General features: G+C 35.7%; 1 protein-coding gene across 2 annotated transcripts in view; it reads right to left on the bottom strand.

Moving 5' to 3' along the window:
- Nucleotides 1-19,469, bottom strand: part of PIK3C2G (phosphatidylinositol-4-phosphate 3-kinase catalytic subunit type 2 gamma) — a 370,041-nt gene that overhangs the window by 33,318 nt on the left and 317,254 nt on the right. For both annotated transcript variants that reach the window (XM_024129228.1, XM_007126978.3), the window contains one exon: nt 17,704-17,779. In XM_024129228.1, coding sequence (XP_023984996.1) covers nt 17,704-17,779 — 76 coding nt within the window. The remainder of the gene's footprint in view (nt 1-17,703; nt 17,780-19,469) is intronic.

Genomic DNA, 19,469 nt, shown 5'->3' with positions numbered 1-19,469 from the left:
ATTGGTCTGTTTATATTTTCTATTTCTTCCTGGTTCAGGCTCGGAAGGTTGTGCTTTTCTAAGAATTTGTCCATTTCTTGCAGGTTGTCCATTTTATTGGCATATAGTTGCTTGTAGTAATCTCTCATGATCCTTTGTATTTCTGCAGTGTCAGTTGTTACTTCTCTTTTTTCATTTCTAATTCTGTTGATTTGAGTCTTCTCCATTTTTTTCTTTATGAGTTGGCTAATGGTTTATCAATTTTGTTTATCTTCTCAAAGAACCAGCTTTTAGTTTTGTTGATCTTTGCTGTTGTTTCCTTCTTTTCTTTTTCATTTCTTTCTGATCTGATCCTCACGATTTCTTTCCTTCTGCTAACTTTGGGGTTTCTTTGTTCTTCTTTCTCAATTGCTTTAGGTGTAAGGTTAGGTTGTTTATTTGAGATGTTTCTTGTTTCTTGAAGTAGGATTATATTGCTATAAACTTCCCTCTTAGAACTGCTTTTGCTGCATCCCATAGGTTTTGGGTCATCATGTTTTCATTGTCATGTGTTTCTAGGTATTTTTTGATTTCCCCTTTGATATCTTCAGTGATCTCTTGGTTATTTAGTAGCGTATTGTTTAGCCTCCATGTGTTTGTATTTTTTACAGTTTTTTTTCGTGTAATTGATATCTAGTCTCATAGCATTGTGTTTGGAAAAGATACTTGAAATAATTCAATTTTCTTAAATTTACCAAGGCTTGATTTGTGACCCAAGATATGATCTCTCCTGGAGAATGTTCCATGAGCACTTGAGAAGTGTATTCTGCTGTTTTTGGATGGAATGTCCTATAAATATCAGTTAAGTTCATCTGGTTTAATGTGTCATTTAAAGCTTGTGTTTCCTTATTCATTTTCATTTTGGATGGTATTGAGGTGCTCCTATGATGGGTGCATAAATATTTACAATTGTTATATCTTTTTGGATCGATCCCTTGATCATTATGTAGTGTCCTTCTTTGTCTCTTGTAATAGTCTTTATTTTAAAGTCTATTTTGTCCGATATGAGAATTGCTACTCCAGCTTTCTTTTGATTTCCATTTGCATGGAATATCTTTTTCCTTCCCCTCACTTTCAGTCTGTATGTGTCCCTAGGTCCGAAGTGGGTCTCTTGTAGACAGCATATATATGGGTCTTGTTTTTGTATCCATTCAGCCAGTCTATGTCTTTTGGTTGGCGCATTTAACCATTTACATTTAAGGTAGTTATCAACATGTATGTTCCTATTACCATTTCTTAATTGTTTTTGGTTCGTTATTGTAGGTCTCTTCCTTCTCCTGTGTTTCCCGCCTAGAGAATTTCCTTTAGCATTTGTTGTAAAGCTGGTTTGGTGGCGCTGAATTCTCTTAGCTTTTGCTCGTCTGTAAAGGTTTTAATTTCTCCATCAAATCTAAATGAGATCCTTGCTGGGTAGTCATCTAGACTGCCTATTTCCTCTTCATTTGTTTGGTCTTTTGGGTTTTTACCTTGCTGCTTCATTTGCTGTGTGTTTCTCTGTCTTCTATTGTGCTTAAGTTACTTCATCACTTTAAATATGTCCTGCCACTCTCTTCTGGCTTGCAGAGTTTCTGCGGAAAGAACAGCTGTTAACCTTATGGGGGTTACCTTGTGTGTTATTTGTTGTTTTTCCCTTGCTGCTTTTAATATTTTTTCTTTGTATTGAATTTTTGATAGTTTGATTAATATGTGTCTTGGCATGTTTCTCCTTGGATTTATCCTGTAGGGGACTCTCTGTGCTTCCTGGACTTCATTGACTATTTCCTTTCCCATATTAGGGAAGTTTTCAATTATAATCTCTTCAAATATTTTCTCAGCCCCTTTCTTTTTCTCTTCTTCTTCTGGGACCCATATAATTCGAATGTTGGTGTGTTTAATGTTGTCTCAGAGGACTCTGAGATTGTCCTCAATTCTTTTCATTCTTTTTCCTTTATTCTGCTCTGAGGTAGTTATTTCCACTATGTTATCTTCTGGGTCACTTATCCATTCTTCTGCCTCAGTTATTCTGCTATTGATTCCTTCTAGAGAATTTTTAATTTCATTTATTGTGTTGTTCATCATTGTTTGTTTGCTCTTTAGTTCTTCTAGATCTTTATTAAACGTTTCTTGTATTTTCTCCATTCTATTTCCAAGATTTGTCTGCCCCCAGTGGCTAAGGTTGGTTTAGTGGGTTGTGTAGGCTTCCTGGTAGAGAGGACTGGCTCCTGTGTTCTTGTGGATGAGGTGGATCTTGTCTTTCTTGTGGGCAGGGCCACGCCTGGTTGTGTGTTTTGGGATGTCTGTGACCTCATTATGATTTTAGGCACCCTCTCTGGTAATGGTGGGGTTGTGTTCCTCTGTTGCTAGTTGTTTGGCATAGGGTGTCCTGCACTGTTGCTTGCTGGTCATTGAGTGGAGCTGGGTCTTAGTGTTGAGATGGAGATCTCTTGGAGAGCTTTCACCGTTTGATATTACATGGAGCTGGGAGGTCTCCGGTGGACCAATGTCCTGAACTCAGCTCTCCTACCTCAGAGGCACAGGCCTGACACCTGCCCGGAGCACCAAGACTCTGTCAGCCACACAGCCAGGTATGTGGGGAGTTTCTTGCCTTTTGGGAAGTCTGAGGTCTTCTGCCAGTGTTCAGTCAGTGTTCTGTAGGAGTTGTTCCACATGTAGCTGTGTTCCTGATGTATTTGTGGGGAGGATGGTGATCTCCACGCCTTACTCCTCTGCCATTTGAAGGTCTGCCTCCCCATTATTATTTTATTCATTTTCCATATATTTCTCCAGATGGACACATATTCTTCCAGAATTTCTCCATATAAGTAAACATGAGTAAGTATTTTTATTCTCCCCTTTTCCAAAAAGGAATAGCATATTTACTATTCTACACAATAGTCTTGGAGATACTTTCATGTCAATAATACAAAGCTTCTTTATTTTTTAATATACTTTCACACTATTCCATCATGAGGAAATAGCATAATTTATTTAACACTTTACCCATTGACAGGCAAGTGGGTTGTTCCCAATGCTTTCCAGATGCTACAAACCATGCTGCAATAAATAGCCTTGAATGTGTATCATTTTGTACCTGTGCACAAATACCATAGGATAGATTTCAAAAGCAGAATTGCTGAGTCATAGGGTATTAGCATTTTAATTTTGGTAAACATTCCCAAATTGTCTTCCATGGAGGTTGTACCAATTTGCATTATCACTAGCAGTGTATGAGTGTCTGCTGATTTATAACCAAGCTCGTTAATTAAATTTTTGAATTTTTGCCCATCTGATGAGTTAAAATGGCATCAGTGTAGTTGTAATTTGCATTTTTCTTATGAGTGACCTTGAGGATTATTTCATTTGGTTAAGAGCCACTTGTATTTTGTGTGTGTGTGTGTGTGGATTATTTTTCCGTATTCTTTACACAGTTTTCTATTTGGTCATTGGTCTGTTTCTTACCAATTTATAGGAGATGGTTACATGTTAAATAATCAACCCTTCATATGTGATAAATTGCAAATACTTCCCCCATTTTGTCACTTATCTTTGCTTCTTTTGAACTTTGCTACAGTGTTTTATATCATGCAGAATTGTTATAGCTTCTGAATTTGTAGTCATAGCTACAGCAGCTCATCCCAAGATTAAAAAGGATTTTTTCCATGTTTTCTTTGTCATATATATGGTTTCATTATTTACATTTAAAATCTTTCACTCATTTGGTATTTATCCTGGCATATGGTGTGAAGTATACTATGCCAACATTACTTGTTGAATTTTCTCTTACTTGTTTGGGCAACTATTAAATTCCTGAATATATCTGACTCTATTTATGGACATTCCATTATGTTTTACTTGCTCATCTACTTATGAACTGACACCACACTGTTTAATTACTGATGCTTTGTAATGTGTTTTTATATCTGATAAGGCTAAACTCACCTGTTTTGCTAATTTTTCCTGGCTTTTCTTTGTTAATTTTTGTTTATGAACTGTAGAATTAGCTTATGTAATTAAAACTAAATCTGTTGGCGATCAGTCAAAATGGTGGAGTAAGAGGATGTGGAACTCACCTCCCGACATGAGCACATCAAAAATACATCTAGGGCTTCCCTGGTGGCGCAGTGGTTGGGAGTCCGCCTGCCGATGCAGGAGACACAAGTTCGTGCCCCGGTGCGGGAGGATCCCACGTGCCGTGGAGCGGCTGGGTCCGTGGGCCATGGCTGCTGGGCCTGCGCGTCCGGAGCCTGTGCTCCGCAACGGGAGAGGCCGCGGCAGTGAGAGGCCCGCGTACCACAAAAAAAAAAAAAAAAAAAAAAAAAAAAATCTATATGTGGAACAATTCTCACTGAAAACTAACTAATTTGCAGAGGACTCCTGTACAACCAAGGCTGTAAGAAAGATATACTTGTAATCAGGTACGAAGGAAAAAAAGCAGTTGGGTTGGGATCTTTGTCCCTGAGAGGGGCCCAGAGGAAAAGGGAGGATTCTTGGGCAGATACCTGCCCTGGGGAGTGAGCAGTGAGAGCCAGATTGGGCACCCCTGTCCTGGGGTCCTATACAGGGGAGAAGTGCCCTCTTGGCTGGTTGGAGGACCACTGGAACTAACAGGGGAGCTGTGAGAAGCCTGGATTCTGCTCCTGAGGAGCACATGCATGCTGGCTTGACCCCAGGAAGGGCAGAAAGATCTAGTGCTTGCTGGGTTTCCTGCAACCACCTTGGTGCATGCCCCAGCCCAAGTTGAGTGAACACTCCAGCCCCATTCACTTCACATCATGGTGTGGTATTCGATCTGGGACAACCAATACTGGGGATAAGACACAACTGAGGGATACAGAGACTACCCAGAGCTTGGGTAGAATGGCAGTGGCCATAATTTGTGCTTACTCAAGAAGCATATCACAAGCAGCCCAGATCTCTGAGAGCATCCACTCCACCACAGCTCATGCCCTGGTACATGTTGAGAGTCCACGCAGGCCCTGCCTGTCCTGTGCTGTGGCTCCACAGTGGAAAGGAGGGTGGTGGAGGCTGGTGACAGTGACTGATTGAGAAGGATGACGAAGACTTGCACGTAAGGCTGCACCTGAGCTGAGTGAGGGAAAAAATTTCAGATGCCTGCACAGGCAGTGCAGCAGAGACAGCTTGGACCTCTGCTGTGGCCAACACAAGCTGACAGCCTGCGTGGACCCCCTTGCTTCAACATTCCCTCACTCTGGGGCAAGGGTTCCAGTGTGGGGCTAGGGGAAAACCCACACTTAAAGGCACCTGTAATTTTTTTTCACACTCGACTCCAGCTCTAAGACCCTCCATTTCCATCCCCACCCTCTACCAGGGGGTAGCTGTCAGCACACCCTGAGGAAAGATGTGATTTGCATCCATGTCAAATCCAGCTCTCCCACTAAAGGCACTGGGCACATACAGTATGTATAGGGATGTTCCCATATAGGAACACCCCTTCAAGACTGCAACAGGTAACTGTTTCATCTAAATTCATAGAGGCAGAGAAAGTTAAGCAAATGAAAAGGCAAAGGAACTGCTCTCAATTGAAACAGCAAGAGAAAACAGTTGAAGAAACAAATAATGGAACAGAAATAAACAATTTACTAGATAAAGAATTCAAAGCATTGGCAATAAAAATGTTAATTGAATTAGGGTAAAGAATGCATGTACACGGTGAAAATTTTAACAAGTAACCAGAAAATATTTTTTAAAAACTCAGAAATGAAGAATTCAATAGCTTAAATTAAAAAACACACTAGAAGGAATGAATAGCAAATAAAGTGATACAGAAGAAAGCATAAGTGATCAATGAAACCAAGACTTAGTTTTTTTAAAAGATAAACAAAATTGATAAACATTTATCCAGGCTCACCAAGAAGGAAAGAGGGAGGACCCAAATAAACAAAATAAGAAATGAAAGAAGAGAAATAACAGTCATATGCCAACTAATTGGATAACTTAGAAGAAATGGACAAATTTCTAGAAACATAAACCTGTCAAGACTGAATCAAGAAAAATAGACAATTTGAACAAACCAACCACTGCAGTGAAATTGAATTTGTAATTAAAAACCTCCCAGAAAACAAAAGTCCCAGATGGCTTCACAGGGGAATTCTACAATACATATAAAGAACTACTACTACCTATCTTTCTCAAACTATTCCAAAAAATTGAAGAGGACAGAAAACTCCCAAATTCATTCTATGAGGCCACCATTACCCTGATATGAAAACCAGACAAGGACGCTACAATAAAAGAAAATTACAGGCCAATTTCTTTGATGACTGTGGATGCAAAAATCAACAAAATACTAGGAAAGTAAATCCAACAATCTATAAAAAGGATGATACACCACGATCAAGTTGGATTTATTACAGGGGTACAAAGATGGTTCAACATTCACAAATCAATCAATGTGATATACCACATTAACAAAAGGAAGGATAATAATCACATGAGCATCTTAATAGATGCAGAAAAAACATTTCACAAAATTCAACATCAATTCATGATAAAAACTTTCATCAAAGTGGGTAGAGAGGGAACATATCTCAACATAATAAATTCCATTTATGACAAACACACAAGTAACATCATACTCAATGGTGAAAAGCTGAAAACTTTTCTTCTAAAATCAGGAACAAGACACTCTCACCACTTCTATTTAACATAGCATTGGAAGCCCTAGACACAGCAATCAGACAAGAAAAAGAAATAAAAGACATCGAAATTGGAAGGGAAGTAGTACATCTGTCACTATTTGCAGATAATATGATAGTTTATATAGAAAAACCCCAAGTCTACAGCCAAAAACTATTAGAATTAATAAATGAATCCAGCTAAGTTGCAGGATATAAGATTAATATACAGAAATCTGTTACTTTTCTATATAGTAAAAATGAACTATAAAAAAAAAAAAAAAAAAAATCCCATTTACAGTTGCATCAAAAAGAATGAAATGCCTAGGAATAAGGTTAACCAAGGAGGTGAAAGACCTATACTCTGAAAACTATAAAACACTGATGAAGGAAATTGAAGGTGATACAAAGAAGTGGAAAGATATCTCATGCTCTTGGATTGGAAGAATTAATATTGTTACAATGGCTGTACTATCCAAAGCAATCTAGAGATTTAATACGATCCTTATTAAAACATCCATGACATTTTTCACAGCACTAGAACAAATAATCCTAAAATTCACATGGAACCACAACAGACCCTGAATTGCTAAAGCAATCTTGAGAAAAAAGAACAAAGCTGGAGGAATCATACTTCCTGACTTCAGACTATACTGCAAAACTACAGTAATGAAAACAGCATGGTACTGGCACAAAAACAGGCACATAGATCAATGGAACAGAATAGAGAGCCTAGAAATAATCCATGCACCTGTGATCAATTAATCCACGACAAAGGAAGCAAGAATATACAATGGAGAAAAGACTTTCTTAAATAAGTGGTGCTGGGAAAACTGGACAGATACATGTTAAAGAATGAGATTAGAACATTTCCTCACACCATATACAAAAATAAACTCAAAATGGATTAAATACCTAAATGTAAGATGTGAAACAATAAATCTCATAGAAGAGAACGTAGGCAGAACACTCTTTGACATAAAGTGCAATAATATTTTTTTGGATCTGTTTCCTAAGTCAAAAGAAATAAACAAATGGCACCTAATTAAACTTAAAAGCTTTTGCACAGCAAAGGAAACCATTGACAGAACGAAAAGGCAGCCTACTGAATGGGAGAAAATATTTGCAAATGATATGACTGATAAGGGGTTAATACCCAAAATAATATAAACAGCTCATACAACTCAACATCAAAAAAAACAAACAACCTGATTAAAAAATGGGCAGAAGGTCTGAAGAGACATTTTTCCAAAGAAGACACACAGATGGCAAACAGGCACATGAAAAGATGCTCAACATCATTAATCATTAGAGATATGAAAATTAAAAGCACAATGAGATATCATCACCTCACACCTGAGAGAATGGCTATCATCAAAAGGTCTACAAATAATAAATGATGGCGAGGACATGGAGAAAAGGGAACCCTCAAACACTGTCGGGGGGAGCATAAATTGGTGCAGCCACTATGGCAAACTGTGGAGATTCATCAAAAAACTGAAAATGGAACTATCATATGATCCAGTATTCCACTCCTGGGTATATAACCAGAGAAAACAAAAACACTAATTCAAAAAGATACATGCATCCCAATGTTCTTGGCAGTAGTACGTGAGCCAACACATGGAAGCAACTCAACTGTCCATCAACATATGAATGGATAAAGAAGATAAAGAAGATGTGGTATACACACACACACACACACACACACACACACACACACACAATGGAATACTACTCAGCCATAAAAAGAATGAAATTCTGCCATTTGCAGCAGCATGGATGGACATAGACAATATTATACTTAGTGAAATAAGTCAAATAAAGACAAATATTGTATGATACCATTCATATGTGGAGTCCAGAAAGTAAAACAAAAGAATGTATATAGCAAAACAGAAACAGACTTAACAGATACAGAAAATAAACTAGTGGTTACCAGTGGGGAGGGGGAAAAGGGGAGGGGCAAGATAGGAGTATGGGATAAGAAATACAAACTATTATGTATAAAATAGAGAAGCAACAAAGATACGTTATATAGTTCAGGGACTTAAAGCCATTATCTTGTAATAACTTTTAATGGAGTATAATCTATAAAAATATTGAACCATTATGCTATACACATGAAACTAATATAATGTTTTAAATCAACTGTACTTCAATAAAAAATACTTAAATCTGTTTGCAGTTTAAAATTTTATATTTCAAAATTAAATTGGAAATATCTGACATCTTTATGATGTTGGATCTTCCTACCCAAAGTATGCTATGTCTTTCCATTCGTTCAAGGCATCTTTCAATAGTGTTTTAAAGTTTTCTTCATTTGGTATGGTACTTTTCCTATTAAATTTATTCCTAGGGTTTTTTGGTTTTGTTTTGGTTTGTTTTTTGGGGTTTTTTTTTGCTGCCATTGTAATGGGGATCTTTCTTCTATTATATATTCTAACTAGTTATTACATATATGTAACAATTATATATATATATATATGCAATAGATATCTATATATGAAGTTGGTACCTGATACCTTTGTTGAATTTCATCATTTGTGATAGATTTTTAGTTGATTCTCATTTTTCTAGGTATGTGATCATATTACTGGCAAACAGTAATTAATTTTGTCTTCTCTTTGCCAAAGTTTATGCTTCTAATTTTTTTTCTATTTAAAATAGCTTAGTCAGTTCACAGATATTTATTGACCTATGGACAAGGCACTGTTCTAGGCCTTTGGAACATATTAGACAAAATCCCTCTCTTGGCAATTCTATAGTATTGCAGGAGATATTAAAAAAGCAATAAACATAATAAATAAGTAGAACTTATAATATGCTGAATATGATTAATGATAAGAAAAAAACCACAACAGGATGAAGGCACTGGGAGCTTCCAGAATATGAGGCAGACTGCAGTTTTAGATGGGATGATCAGGGTACTTCTCATTGAGAAGGCAAATTTAGAGCAATGACCTTCAAAAGAGGGGACGGAGGAATCACCTGTTGGCTAATACTTTCAGCACAATGTAATGTAATCATGATGCTCAAGGGCATAGTGCCTTATTTTATACTCTAGTGGAAATATTTTTCCACTATTTCTCTGCATTCCTGATGTGGGCTTTGGATAGCCAAGATAGATACATTTTCTCCTGTTAAGGCATTACCCATTTATTTTTATTTGAGTGTTTTATCAGGAAAGTTTATTGAAATTTATCAAAAGCCTTTTCAGTGTCTGTAATGATGACCATGCTATTTTCTCCTTAAATCTATTAATATGATAATGTGTATTATATACTATGTGCATTACCAGCATTGAAATGTTCTGGCATTTATGGTCGTGGTGAATTATATTCCTTTAGTGTGCTGATGGATTATTTTGGTTAATATTTTATTTAGAATTTTCCATTATATTCAGAAGAGAGGTTAACCTGTGATTCTTTTTTTTTGCAATCCTTGTAATCATTGAAGCTATTGGCATAACTACTTTATTTGCTTCATAAAAGTAATACAGAAAATTTTCCTTACTTTTCTCTGTTCTGGAATTGTTTAAATAACAGTGGAATTATCTGCTTTTTAAAAGTTTGGCATAGTGCCTCTGGAAATCATTGGAACTTGGTACTGTTTTAAAGGTTGCTTTTTGAAACTTTTTGTATTTATTCTATCTAATTTGATCTTTTCTGGGGTAAATTGTGTTTTCCTAGAACACTACCTATTTCAGACATTTACAAATTTATTTTTGTAAAGTTGAACAAAGTCTCTTACTACTCTTCAATTTCATCTCTTTCTATGGTTACTTCTTGCTTCTCCTTTTGTATTTTGTGTATTTGCATTTGCCTCCATTCTTTAAATTAGATTAGCTAGTGGTTTATTCATTTTATTGTTTAACTTCCAGATTTATTTAATCTACTGTTTTCTGTGTTCTAAATCATAAATCTACTTTTATCTTTATCCATGTTTTTCTTTTTGTCATCCTTTAGTTTTTTTTGTGCCTCTTGTTCCAGTTTCCCTCTGAGCATTGCTTTATCTTTCTCTCATGGTTTCTGAGATGTGGTATTTCATTATTGCCCTTCTTTGGAAATTTTGCAATTTTGATTTATAAGTCCTTTTGACCCAAGAGATGTTCAAGAGAGCTTAATTTTTTATATCTCCAAATTTAAGTATCTTTTAGCTTTCTGAATTTTTCCATTGATTTCTCACTGTATTGTCTCATGATTAGAGAATATGTCATACTATTTCTACTTTTGAGGATATATTGACAGTTCCTTTGTGACCTAATATATAATCTATTTTCATGGATGTTCCATGGGCACTTGAAAAGAAGATATATTCTCTATTTTTAGCATAAAGAGTTTGATACAAATTAACAAAATTTGCCTCATTAATTTTACTATTTAGTTTTTCTATGTGTCGCTTATGTTTTTCTACTCAGTCTTTCATAAATCAAGAGAAGCAAATTAGAATATCCTATTACTAGTTTGTTTTTGTGTGTTTCTCCTTGTCCCATAATTTCTGTTTTATACATGTTGCTGTCATATTTGATATGCTGTCATAACTGCTTATATCTTTATTGAGAATTGTACTTGTTATAGTTAAGTTCCATTCCTGTTTAATTCAAGGCTTTTTGGATTAAATTCTGCCTTTTTTATATAAGACTGTGACTTCTGGTTTCCATGTCCTTGCATTGCCTAATATACCTATGCCTTTATTTTAATTTTCAATCTTTTAAAATCACTTTAAAGTGATTTCTTTTAAGTGTGTTTTTACATTAAATATAGAGTTACAGTTTTCACTTTCACTCCAATTGGAATTTTCTTAATAGATGAGTTAAGCCTATTTATACTTATTGATATAATAGATGTTTTCTCTTTGTTCTTATTGTTTTAAGTTATTAAAGAAATAGAACTTTTTTTTTCATGGTTTTTAAAGAAAGTCTTTCACAAAGTAATTTGTTTTTATTTTTTATGTATTTATGATACTTAGGGAAGTTTTAATTTTTGTTCTAGTGGTTACTTTTATTTAATATTCTTTTCACAATATTTGTTTCCTAATAGAAACAAAGATAAAATTAGTGTGCATAATCTTTCTCATCTACTTTGATCTACCACCCAATTATTGATATATTCAATGTTGTGATCTTTCTCAGTGTTTCTCTAACACTAATATTACATATGCTAAGATTTTTTTATTGCTTGATTTGTTAGATTTTAAGTGATATCTTTTGACACCCAGCTATTAGACATGGGGTAATTAGAGAAAGTCCTCTAACTCTCATCATTTTTTCATCTTTTCCTTCTCACATCAGCCACAAGTAAAAATCTAAAATAATCTTCTAATTAGAAACATGAGATTATATGATATAGTATAGCAAAATGCATATTTTAAAGCTTTCAATTGAAAATTTGAAAAAAAACTTAATACAAGCATTTATTTCCAAGTAGTCCTAACCCTTCACCTCTTGTCCTTCCATATCATTAAAATTTAAATTGAAAACCTGGATAACATACTTCAACCTACAGATAATTGGTCTGGGCTTTGCCACAGCAAGTAGCTAGAACATTAACCAGAGAGAGCCTACCATGGAGACTGCATGGCTTCAAGCTCCCTTTTAAATTAACATCTCAAAGGAGAGGTAGTGATGTGAGGTAATGATTGAAAGCTCCTGTCTGCCATCATTTGTAATTATCAATGGAGTCTAAACAAGCTCATTAATTCATCCTCTTAACGCTGGCAACTGTTGTCTTTGATCATGTTCTACTCCATTACCTATGGTATTGGTTCTATATCTTGACAAAAATCAATCTTCTGTGTGTCAGAGTTGTGTACTGGTGGATAATTTTTATTTTTCTGGAAGTATTATTTGGCATGAGGGCCATATTAATTTGTGGGGAGTTTAAACAGTCTGTCATTAAAGGATATACAAGATAAAATCTATCAACTTTCTGGTTAGTGCCCTGGTTGGGTCTGGTGTCTGTAATATTTAATACAGTAACTTATAGATTTTTTTTTTCCAGGTGATACTTCAAGAGAATTCTAGTGGTTGGGAAGCATTGAGTTCCTTGTGCCAAGGCTTTTCCACATAAAATGGTGAGTGTGAGAGAAGTAGCATAAATTTGGGTTTTGATTTCTTCTCTCTTGTCCTTTCTATAAAAATGGCAAGCTACCTTGGCAGAGAATATTAACATAGCTCCCATTATTGTTCTTTCTATCATCAGTTATTTGTTCAGTAAGTCTTTATGAGCATGTAGAGAAGGCCAGACACTGTGCTTATGCACTGGGGTTACAATGTTGAGCCATATAGGCATGGATTATGTGTTCATGGATTTTTAGCCTACAAAGAAGCACATAACATAGATATCATTGCAATACATATTTTGAGGAAAAAACATTACAGGACTATAGAGCAAAGGCAATTGAGATGAGATCTAAAGGATGCAAAAAATGATGGGGATGTTCTGGGATTGGAAGAATCAACATTGTGAAAATGACTATACTACCCAAAGCAATCTACAGATTCATTGCAATCCTTATCAAACTACCAATGGCATTTTTCACAGAACTAGAACAAAAAATTTCACAACTTGTGTGGAAACACAAAAGACCCTGAATAGGCAAAGCAATCTTGAGAAAGAAAAACGGAGCTGGAGGAATCAGGCTCCCTGACTTCAGACTATACTACAAAGCTACAGTAATCAAGACAGTATGGTACTGGCACAAAAACAGAAATATAGATCAATGGAACAGGATAGAAAGCCCAGAGATAAACCCACACACATATGGTCACCTTATCTTTGATAAAGGAGGGAAGGATATACAGTGGAGAAAAGACAGCCTCTTCAATAAGTGGTGCTGGGAAAACTGAACTGACAAAGGATTAATCTCCAAAATATACAAGCAGCTCATGCAGCTCAATATCAAAAAAACAAAAAACCCAATCCAAAAATGGGCAGAAGACCTAAACAGACATTTATCCAAAGAAGATATACAGATTGCCAACAAATACATGAAAGGATGTTCAACATCACTAATCATTAGAGAAATGTAAATCAAAACTACAATGAGGTATCACCTCACACCAGTCAGAATGACCATCATCAAAAGATCTACAAACAATAAATGCTGGAGAGGGTGTGGAGGAAAGGGAACACTCTTGCACTCTCGGTGGGAATGTAAATCGATACAGCCCCTATGGAACAGTTTGGAGGTTCCTTAAAAAACTAAAAATAGAACTACCATATGACCCAGCAATCCCACTACTGGGCATATACCCTGAGAAAACCATAATTCAAAAAGAGTCATGTACCACAATGTTCATTGCAGCCCTATTTACAATAGCCAGGACATGGAAGCAACCTAAGTGTCCATTGACAGATGAATGGATAAAAAAGATGTGGCACATATATACAATGGAATATTACTCAGCCATAAAAAGAAACGAAATTGAGTTATTTGTAATGAGGTGGATGGACCTAGAGACTGTCATACAGAGTGAAGTAAGTCAGAAAGAGAAAAATAAATACCATATGCTAAAACATATATATGTAATCTAGAAAAAAAAACCATAAATGGTTCTGAAGAACGTAGGGGCAGGACAAGAATAAAGACGCAGATGTAGAGAATGGACTTGAGGACACAGAGAGGGGGAAGGGTAAGCTGGGATGAAATGAAACAGTGGCATGGACATATATACACTATCAAATGTTAAGTTGATAGCTCGTGGGAAGCAGCCACATAGCACAGGGAGATCAGCCTGGTGCTTTGTGTCTACCTAGAGGGGTGGGATAGGGAGGGTGGGTGGGAGATGCAAGAGGGAGGAGGTATGGGGATATATGTACACGTATAGCTGATTCACTTTGTTATACAACAGAAACTAACACACCATTGTAAAGCAATTATACTCCAATAAAGATGTTAAAAAAAAATGATGGGGAGGACTTCCCTGGTGGTGCAGTGCTTAAGAATCTGCCTGCCAGTGCAGGGGACACGGGTTCGAGCCCTGTTCCTGGAAGATCCCACATGCTGGGGAGCAACTAAGCCTGTGCGCCACAACTACTGAACCTGCACTCTAAAGCCCGCGAGCCACAGCTACTAAGACTGCGTGCCACAACTACTGAAGTTCACGTGCCTAGAGCCCCTGCTCTGCAACAAGAGAAGCCACTGCAATGAGAAGCCCGTGCACTACAACGAAGAGTAGCCCCTGCTTGCTGCAACTAGAGAAAGCCCATGCACAGCAACTAAGACCCAGTGCAGCCAAAATATAAATAAATAAATAAATTTAAATAAATAAATAAATATGTGACAAATAGCAAAAACTTCCTTATTAAAAAAAAATGATGGGGAAGGTGGAACAGGAGTCAAGTGATCTAGGCAGAGAAAATTGAATCTGTGAGGTACTGAGGATCTTGTCTTAGTTGAAGAATTGGAAAAAGACAGGAATCAAGATGGGGAAGGACCTGATATTAGACTGGAAAGGGAAATTGGTGGGTGCCAGATTCTGCTGAGATGCATCAGGAGGATTTTGGTCTTTTTCCAAAGAGCTGGGCCAGCTACATAATTTGTGGGGCTCAGTGAAATAAAAATGCAAAATGAAAATTCAGAGCCCTTTTTACAGAAATTATTAAGAATTTCAGTACAGTGACAGCAGGATTGTTCTCAGCACTGTGCTTTGTGTGACTGCATAGGTTACAAGCCCATGATGCTGCCCCTGCCTAAAGGCAATGAGAAGCCAAGGAAAAGTGTTAAGTAGAGGAGAGAAGTGATTGGCTGGCACTTGAAAAAGATAAATTCTTCTGTTGTTCTACCGAGGCACATTTAGTTAGTGAGTAAAGGCAAAGGAATATGAATATCTCCCAGATGCAGGACTATAAATGATTTCTAATATGATCTTTATAAGTCATGTGCCTAGATACATAGGTGTCCAGAATCCACTCTCAATTCATTAGTTGTGTTAGTAAAATGGTAAAGTCTGGGATTTTTGCTTAAGGTCATCCTATTTAAACCATTATTTTAATACACTTGAATAATTTTATCCTCTAATCATTTAACAACATAAGCTCAAAGTTTCAACTAGTTGACAAGAATTATGCTTAAAATAATATTGTGCTTCTTGTTTAGAATCAACTGATATTCTGTGACAAAAGTATTAACATTAAGAATTCAGAAGTATGAAAGAGGAAATAATTTAAAGAATACAAGAAGCAACAACTTCCTGCTAATCCTTGTTTGTTGTAATGATTTGCATATCCTGCTTAGAAGGTGTGTTCTGTTGTTTTAAGATAACAAGCTGTATTTCATAGGCAGCCTGTATTTAAAAATATTGAGAATCAAATCTTTTGCTCATTACCACTGATGAAACAAATCCTGAGTATTGTATGATGTAGTAAGATATAAGCAAACCAGAAAAAAAAGAATTCTCAAGCAACTGTTTTAGTTTTTACAATAAGAATCCTAAATTTTTTGTGTGTATGTATTTTAAAACACCTTATAATAATCACCAAATTTAAAAACTTGATAGTGATCCACAGTTTACTTTTTGAAACACAGAGAAAGAATTTTCTTTAAGGCCTTTAATGACAAAATAGAGGCCAATCTAGTAGCTTTTTCTTAAAGTTTGACATCTCTAGAAATAGGCAACTTTATTATTATTGGTTTTTTTCATCTGTTTAATGCAAGTTTATAAATATTGATTGTGAAAATCTCCCCAGCTAATACTATTTTTTAAAAAAGGTATTTGTTGTATAATTTGTAAATTATGACAATAAAAATATTTTATATTGTGGGCATCATTCTTCTTTAGATACATGCTATAAAATGTAAGAAGCTACCTTACTTAATATTGTTTATGGTTTGGTTATATAAAGCATCTTAGAGAGTAACATTACATGAGTAAAATGTGGGGAATAAAAGTGGTACAATTCTCATATATTAAATTAGGGTTTGTTAGTATAGAGCAATGCATAGTGGGGAAGTGAGTCCTTGATTTAAAGTTACTCTCAGTCTAACAGGAGAAACAAGGCAGACACAAAAATAAATATGTAACAATAAACAGTCACACTATAAGACCTGATCTGGCTGTACAGAACTGTACACCGAGGGTTAAATATCTAGGATGTCAGATACAGGCAGAGGTAATGAGCAGATGGGCCTAATCTTAAAGTCAGAGAATCAGAAGGTGGATGTGGATAAAACTCAGACTGGGAGCTGCAGAGGAAAGGGAGGTAAGCCCTAGCAAATTATGGGTTTGCAAATCTTATGTGAGATAAAAACCAGTATCAGTATTAGATGGCCACTGGCAATGGAATTATATTACAAATGCTTAAGATTGATGGGACATTCTAATATTTTAACGGCTGAGATGCTCTTGGCTTCACATAAGAGAAAACTAGAGATAACTTAAGCAAAAATGGAGATGAACAAATGGGTAAAGACCCATCCCCAAGCATGGAATTAAACCTAGGCCTCTCAAAAAAATAAATAATATTTTAAATTGTCAAAAAAAAATAGATTGATAGGACATTCAAAAAGAGTCTCTGCCAATCTAGGTGAGATGATAGAAAAATTAATTAGAATTAACATACATTTGGCAGAGAATAAGGTGGATAATTGTGTTGGTCTAGTTTGGGATCCTGGTAATAAAAGAAGACTTCATGAGGGAGGTGGAATAATTATTGAGCTTTAAAAGATAAGAGTGAAACTGCTAGATAACTCATGATCATTATTATTGCCTAATATTTATTTTTGTTGCTTCCAAATATGTTGAGTAAACTGTAAGACTTACCTGCAGGGGAAAACAGGACTTCTTCCTCTGAAATGCAATTCCATCTCAATGCACAATTAATTGAAATGAGGTAATAGTGTCATACCATGTAGTTATTATAATTGGGCAAATATATTCGGGTTTAATTTAACTTGATAGACATATTCTAAGGAGTTAAAAAGCTTTCAAAGTGGTTAGAAAAGACTCTTAACACCTTATTCTTAAAAAGAGATTTTAATTTGAAAAATAAAAAATTATAGCTATGATTTTTTGTACAATTATATTGAAACAATAATTGTACATAGAAATAATGATAAAATTACTTGCCTAGGTCCACAGGTGATGATTCTTCCATTGTTTGTTCTACAGGCTCAGAGAGGAAAAAACTAAGTACACAATCACTCTGAAAAATAAGGCAAAATAAAATATTTTTTCATATCTTACATTTATTTATTGTTCCTGTTCCCTAGTATTTAAAAACATTGACCCTAATATATAATGCTTATAGATACCTGTTTTATTTATAGATATATCTATATTTACAGATTCCATAAATAGAAAAAAATATACTGGGAAGTTTATTAAGTCAATGCTATAATTTTATGCCAAGTTAAACTTAACTTTCATGAGATTAGATATCTGGTTATTTTATATTTCTTTAAGAGGCTCAGGTGTGCTCTGCTTTTAGAGCTCACCATAATGTTTATATTCTTGAACTTTACAATTATGCATGAATCTCACACCTCCTTTTTCTGAAAATGTGTACCATTGGACAAAGCTTTTGAAGAAAAATTACTCTCAGTAGGACACAGGTACTCAGTGAAAACCCATTACTCCTCAAGGTTTAATTCTAGAAATGCTCACTAATTACTGACTACACCAATGCCATAGAGGAATGTTAGGGGATATTTAGAAACAGAAAGATGCAAAAGGTGACCCCTTTCTTTAGAACACAATCTAGTGGAGGAAACAGATTGTACTGAATGCTTTAATAGAAATTCTAGTTCTGTTTAATTTTAGAACAAAGAAGTGGGTGTGCTTCTCTTTTAAACTGAGATTGTCACAAACAAACTGACATTTAACCTGGGCTCCAAATAAATGGGCTAACTGGTGAATCAGAATAACTTTTCCTTAGTGACACTGACACACATTTTGTTTTAAGCCATTATATGACCAAAGCAGCCCTTCCTATATTATTATCTGAAGGGCATCACTAAATAATTGATTATTTCTTTTGACTATCATAAGTTGATGCCATAGTACCTGCAAAGCTGCCTGACATTCTACCCAGTTAGCCTTCATTCTGTGCAATGGCTTTTTAAAACCTCTTTCAGAAACTTAAACTTCCAACTCTGACTCCTTTGCTGATGATTTTGTCTCCAGTCTAGAGAAAATAAAAGGCAGATGGAAACTCCTATATTTCCTGCTACAAAATCTACAGCTGCACAAAGCCATTTTTCTCTTTTTTTCCTGCTACACGGGAAGAAGTGTCTCTCTTCTCATCTATTATAAGTTGAATTCTACCCTCCGAAAATTTATATGTTGAAGTCCTAACCCACAGTAGCTCAGAATGTGATCTTATTTGGAAATAGGGTAATCGCAGATGTAATTAGTTAAGTTAGGTTGAGGTCATACTGGTGGAGGGTGGACCTCTAATTCAATATAAAAAGGGAAAATTTAGACACATTCATGTAGCAAAGATGATGTGAAGAGACATAGGGAAGAGATGGCCATCTACCATCTGTAAGCCATGGATAGAGGCCTGAAATAGACTCTTCCTCACAGCATTCAAAAGGAAACAACCCTGTCGACACCTTGATTTTAGACTTCCAGCTTCCAGAACTGTGAGACAATGCATTTCTGTTGTTTATGTCACCCAGTTTGTGGTAATTTGCTATGGCAGCCCTAACAAACTAAAGACATCATCCAATGCTGATAACGTCTTTCTGTGTCCTAGATTCTATTCCTTCTTCCTCAAGAACCTTGTAGAATATCCCAATCTATACTTTAGTGTCTTTTTCTTCCTCCCTTCCTCCCTCCCTCTTTCTCTCTTTCTTTCCTTCCTTCCTTCTTTCTTTCTCCTTCCCTTCCTT

Source organism: Physeter macrocephalus, chromosome 6 (assembly GCF_002837175.3).
Source record: "Physeter macrocephalus isolate SW-GA chromosome 6, ASM283717v5, whole genome shotgun sequence".
Classification (NCBI taxonomy): domain Eukaryota; kingdom Metazoa; phylum Chordata; class Mammalia; order Artiodactyla; family Physeteridae; genus Physeter; species Physeter macrocephalus.
The sequence above is the reverse complement of the archived record's forward strand: the minus strand, read 5'-3'. Positions and strand labels throughout refer to the sequence as shown.